General features: G+C 35.7%; 1 protein-coding gene across 3 annotated transcripts in view; it reads left to right on the top strand.

The window, feature by feature from the left end:
* Positions 1-3,786, top strand: part of LOC106882202 (dipeptidyl peptidase 9) — a 98,405-nt gene extending 94,619 nt beyond the window's left edge. For all 3 annotated transcript variants that reach the window (XM_052974482.2, XM_052974481.2, XM_089365894.1), the window contains exons 19-20: positions 1-75; positions 1,226-3,786. The exon at positions 1-75 is cut by the window's left edge and continues 37 nt beyond it. In XM_052974482.2, the coding sequence (XP_052830442.1) occupies positions 1-75; positions 1,226-1,318 (168 nt within the window). In that variant the 3' untranslated portion in view covers positions 1,319-3,786. The remainder of the gene's footprint in view (positions 76-1,225) is intronic.
* Positions 3,787-6,188: the final 2,402 nt, after the last annotated feature.

The raw sequence follows: 6,188 nt of genomic DNA, 5'->3' as shown, positions 1-6,188 counted from the left end.
GAAAACGTCCACTTCCACCACACAAACTGCTTAGTTAATGAATTGATACGATCTTGTAAACCATACAGGTTACAGGTGAGTGACTTAATGGACAATTTCAGTCCAAAGTTCTAACTGTCATTGTCATTGTTTCTGAGGTAACTACTATTAAACTAATATTTGGTATGTTTTTGGGCCTAGTCCTATATATATAATACTGCTGTTCTCATCATCGTTTAACGTCCGCTTTCCATGCTAGCATGGGTTGGACGATTTGACTGAGGACTGGTGAACCAGATGGCTGCACCAGGCTCCAATCTGATCTGGCAGAGTTTCTACAGCTGGATGCCTTTCCTAACGCCACCCACTCCGAGAGTGTAGTGGGTGCTTTTGCGTGTCACCTGAATGAGGGCCAGTCAGGCGGGTACTGGCAATGGTCACACTCAAAATGGTGTTTTCTACGTGCCACCTGCACAGGAGCCAGTCCAGTGGCACTGGCAACGACCTCGCTGGAATGGTTTTTCACGTGCCACCGGCACAAGTGCCAGTAAGGCGATGCTGGTAGCGATCACACTCAAATGGTGCTATTTACGTACCACTGGCATGGAAGGCAGACAGTTGCTCTGGCAATGATTACGCTTGGACGGTGCTGTTAGCGCTTCACTGGCACAGGTGCCACTCATCGAATTTGATTCAATTTTGATTTCTGTTAGCACTATTTCAGTATCAGTTCTATTATTTTAGAAGTAAATTTTACTTGTTATCCTGAAGGGAACATTTATTTTGACTAGTTTATCCTGATTTCTACCGTTCTCTCTGTAAATTGAGCTTCCAATAAATTTGGTTGCAGTTCATGTGTGAAATAGATATTATGTACAAGACCTCTGTTACTGGCTTTGCCTGAAACTGGAAACACACTTTTGGTGGATAACTATAGCTTGTTTCAATTGGATCAGGAAACAACTGCTGTAAGAATATTAAAACATGAATACTTATTGGATACTTATTTTTAATAATGTCATATGTTGCATTATTTGACAGTAGCAATGTAATTGGGATTGCTTTAATCATTGCTGTTTTCTATTGCTGTGTCTTGCTCGATGACGCAGGTTTAATTGTATTTTTAACATCTCTTATAATTATCACTAAAAGGTCGATGACTTGTCTAGTACTTTTCCAAGTCGATAATGTGAGCTTTTCCTTCCAAATTCAATATTAAAGATGGTGTTATCATTTCTTTCTGTAGGTCTATCCAAATGAGCGCCATGGAATACGCAACCATGATGCAAGTGAACATTACAAGACAATGGTGCTCAGTTTCTTACAGGCACATTTGTGAAGCCCTCTGCTGACTTATTTTTACCAACAACATAAATAAGGAGAATGGTTTATGAAGCTGATGGCAGTGTCTCTTCTCTCACTTATCTTGAAACAATGCTCCAGTGAATTTTTGTATCAAAATTAAAAAACAAAAACAAAAAGACAACTGACAAGAACAAAGGAAAATTTGAAAAATTTTGAAACCCTTGACCTGTATAGTTGTAATGGTACTTGGTTTGCCTGCCATCTAGACTAACTTTGAGCTTCTCTATTGTCATGGCTTATTTACCTGAAGCTGTTTGAACTTTCCATTCCTCCACCCTATTTATTTCTACCATTAAAGTTATCTCCCCTACTTTAAAAGAAAAGAAACCAAAAGAAAACAACCTTATGTACTTCTTTTCTCTCTTTCTGTAGTTGCCCCCATGTTTGACCAGTTTTTCCACACTGTTTGTATGGAACTAACAGCATACAACATACTAAACAACTACAAATTTAGGTTATCCACTTTTCTTCTGACACTATTCAGAACAAAAAGAAAGACAAAATAAGGGGGAAAAAAGGAGCTTTTTAAAAAAAATAAACAAAGTTTGAAACATAAATAAAAATGGAAAAAAAAAAACAGTATGAAAAAGCAAATGTGGAAATTTATTAGACAATTGAGACTATATTATGTGTGTGTGTGTGTGTGTGTGTGTGTGTGTGATGTTTCCACTCGAAGCAACCCTCATTCTTGCTAAGCTTGAACAAATGAATACAAGAATTCTGTTTGTCTTTCACTGTTTTATCATACAACCCTGATTTCATTAATTTCTTTTTTTGTGTGTGTGTGTATGTGTGTGTACATGCATGTGTGTGTGTGTATGAGTATTATGTATGTATGTATGTATGTGTGTGTGTGTGTGTATATACATGCGTCTTTTGCGTTGAAGTATCTACTCACCATTTTTATAATTTCCTCTTTTTTTTTGTATTGTAGCTATGGTGGTAGTTATTTTCTAATGTGAAATGATAATAGGATTAACTTTTGGATAAATCCTACTTCTGAATGTCTTCATTTCTTTTCTTTCTTTTCACTCTGACGCCTTATTTAAGAATTTCTTTTTTTTATCTTCTCCCTTAAAAGAAGCTGTTGTTACTCTACCAAGAAAACTTATTATTACATCAGTTCTACATTCCTCAAATCTCTTCAGGTGCTCTCGTTTCGTTATTTCCTTTTCCCTCATCATGAGTAAATACTGATGCTCTGACCACCCAAATGTTTTTCAATAGCTTGTGTTCTATAGACTTCTTCCAATCCAAAAACATTTTCGATTTTTGGGGCTATTTTATTGGGAGCATGATCAAGTAACGTTGGCAACTATCTAATGGCTGCTTGATTGCTTGAAGACTAGCCATGTTGTTGTGTCTGTATATATGCAGTACTGAAATCCAAAATGGCCATGATATTTCTTTTTTATATTTCAAAAACTCTTGTACTGGTGATTGTCATAACATCTCTGAATTATGTGATTAACTTGTAAATCATAGATTGAGGAATTTACAAAACAACTTATAATGCTTTCATTATCCATGATTTGAGAGATTGTGATATCATTATCATAGATTTAATGAAAGTTTGATTTTAGTTAATTTTTTTTTTTTGTGGTTAAACTACTCAGTATTGAACAATATTAACCACACTTATCATTGACAGATATTCATTTCCAGCAAATGTTACATTTTCTCCCAGCTTGTAATTTACAAGTGTATAATTTCACTGTAATCACTTGAGCTGACTGCTGACTGATGTAATCTCTTTGATATCATCATAATGTTTTTAATCTTTAATTAACTTCAAGGTGTTTTTAATAGTAATAGTCTTGATATCTCTAACTCAAGACACCACTGTATATTTCTTTTCTTTTTTTTTTTTTTTTTTAATTAAGTTTTAAATTAGAGAATGTGAAGATAAATGTCAACCAAAATTGCTTTATATTTAATGCAAATTTCTTTTGGTTAAGATCATTCATTCTTGAAGATTGATTTTAAAATTATGGACAATTGTTTTCCTGCAATATATTGACGTATCTACTCCCAACACAGGTGACTTAAAGACCTTTGGACTCATCTATTCTTTCTTGTAAAAAGGAGCTCCTGTTTTGACTCAATGCCTATAGACTTAATGAGAAGTGACTTAATCTACGAACTCTTCAGTTCTTATGAGCTGCAATTGAAAAGAAAAAAAAACTCAGATATTTAGAAGACAAAAAAAAAATTAATTAATAAAACCAACCAACCAAATCTTAACAAATATGCTCATTTAAGTTTCATATGTTGAACTTGAAGTAAAATTAAGTTTCAGAAATGAAGACATATTAAAGACAAATGAAAAGAGATTTACTGCCGAAGGAGATTGTGTTGCTTTTTATTTTAAGATTACCAATATATGACTATATGATCGTTAAGTAAAAGTGCTCCTCAGTTATGAGTGGTTTATGTCCCAAGTGTTAGATAGTTCTTTTTTACTGTATTTGTACATAATTTACTTTTTGTCTTTTAATGTATTTTATTTATTTAAAAAAAAATTTCTTTTTCTTTAATATGGCATTTCTTATCTTTGGTTGAGTCATACTTACCAATATTGAAAACTTATGTTTTGACTCATCAGGGATGCTTCTGTGTAGTCTCATGAGCTAATGAGGGAGCCCATAACTAGTCATTTGATCTGCAGGAAGTAGTTGCCAACAAATCCTCAAATTATTAGATCAAGATTTATTTGTTTTTCTTTTATTGCTAGTCATAATCCTAGACACAAGGCCTGAAGTTTTTTTTTGGGGTGGGTGGGGTGGGTGGGGGGTGTAGTCAATAAGGAGAGGACTAATTACATACTCAATGCTTCTCTTATCATAAGCAGAAATATTCTTGATGACTCACTTTATCAAACAGCAAAATATCTAATTAGTTGGTAGGTGGTGAAATGTGATGATGTGACATTCATACTCAAGAGTGTTAGTGATATTGATGAAGTGAAATGGCTTCAATTAGAAATTGGAACTGAATTATAGATTCAGCTTGGTGATAGTTTACCACTGTTCACTGTTGAGGTAACAGCTAAAGGTAGAAGACATATATTAGGATAGGAACATGACTGAACTGATGTCAGTCTATTTCTTGCATTGATTGATTGCCTTTCATCTTGGAAGGAAAAGTCAACCGTTGTGGGTTTTGAATTTGCAACCAAGTCACATAAAACTAAATGCAGTATGGCATTTAACCCATCTCTATAGAACTTCAGTCATTTCCATTGCACCAGCATTTAATCTAGCTGTATTTGACCCAAATATTCTATGCGTTTTATGTGCAAACTGGTCAGACCCAGCCAGTTTATGTCCCCCTAATTTAGTGTGATTCAGCAAAAGAGAATGATGCAAAATAAATACTAGACTTTAAAATTAGTACTGGGATCTATTTGTTTGGCTAAACCCTTCAAGGCGTTGTCCTAGTATGATCTCAGTCCAGTGGCTGAAGCAAGTAAAAGATAGAAGACAATATACTGCGTTCGATACAATCGAGTATCTCCGCCGTCTCTTTATTATCAACACCATCATTAAACTACAAATTAACACAACTCGGTTAATTGTTTCCGACAATAATTGATGTTCTACAAATTTAGGTGCAGCTCACGTGAAGTATTGTCCTATTATTATTTGGAACTGTACAAGACAACCTGGCAGAATTGTTAGTGTATCAGGCAAAAGGCTTAGCAACATTTTTTTCCCTCTGTCTCTTAACATTCTGAGTTCAAATTCCGCCGAGGTTAACTTTAGGTTTTTTTTTTTTGAAGTACCAGTTGATAAATATGGAGCAATTAAAATGGGGACACCTTTTAGTGTAATTCGTGAATATTTTGTGGATTCTTTGCACGCAAGAACGTACATACATATTTATGTACGTTCCTTAAAAAAATTGCTGATGTGCCAAAATTTAAAACCATGTTTTGGGGACAGTATTGCTGCTGCACATAAACATCCTAGAGCAGGGGTTTTCAAACTTTTTGACTTGCGGACCCCTTTATATTTCAGGCTTTACCTTAGGGACCCCCTTATAAACGCTTATGAAATTTATACATAAATATTTGCTTAAAATAACAAATATTTTTACATTTATTTATTTCACGGTATTTAACAAATAGGTTTATTGTCAATAAAAGATTTCGATTAAAAAACATATAAAATCAAATTGCCCATAAAAAGTATTTGCTTTGCGGACCCCTTGTGGTCCGCGGACCACAGTTTGAAAACCCCTGTCCTAGAGCACAATCAGAAAAAAGCCCACCAGACAGAATGGCATTAAGTCACTCATAGACAAGCTCCAGTCTCAGTTGTGCAGACTTCTCTCACTCACACACACACTCTTTCTCTCTCTCTCTCTCTACCTTTTCTATTGCAACTGTAAGGACCCTTGCTCGTCAGAGCTAACTGGGTTCATTCATGTCACTTACACTCGGGTATTCCCACTCCACTCATTTCTCATCCTCTCTTCAGTTGTGTCGAACCCCCTTTCCATTCAGGTCTCGCACTTAACCACTACGCCCAGCTCTTCATCTCCAGAACGTCGGGCTTTTGGAAATCCATCCCCGCTCGTGTCCCTTCCAGAGATGTTGACTTGTAGTGGTTCAGGAGGGACATCAAAGGCTTCGGACTTACTGGGCTCAGGAGGGGCTCCGAAAGCCATTGGCATTACCTCTTCCTCTAAATTCAGTAAAAAAAAGGAAAAAGAGTGCCAAAACTTTCAGACGTGTGGTTAAGAAGTTCACTTTGCAACACGTGGTTTCAGATTCAGTCTCAGTGCACAGCAGCTTGGGCTATAGCCCTTGGATGCCCAATGCCTCGTGAATGAATCTGGCA

Source organism: Octopus bimaculoides, chromosome 18, assembly GCF_046866305.1.
Source record: "Octopus bimaculoides isolate indiv1 chromosome 18, ASM4686630v1, whole genome shotgun sequence".
Taxonomy (NCBI): Eukaryota; Metazoa; Mollusca; class Cephalopoda; order Octopoda; family Octopodidae; genus Octopus; species Octopus bimaculoides.
This window is presented reverse-complemented; position numbering and strand designations above follow the sequence as displayed.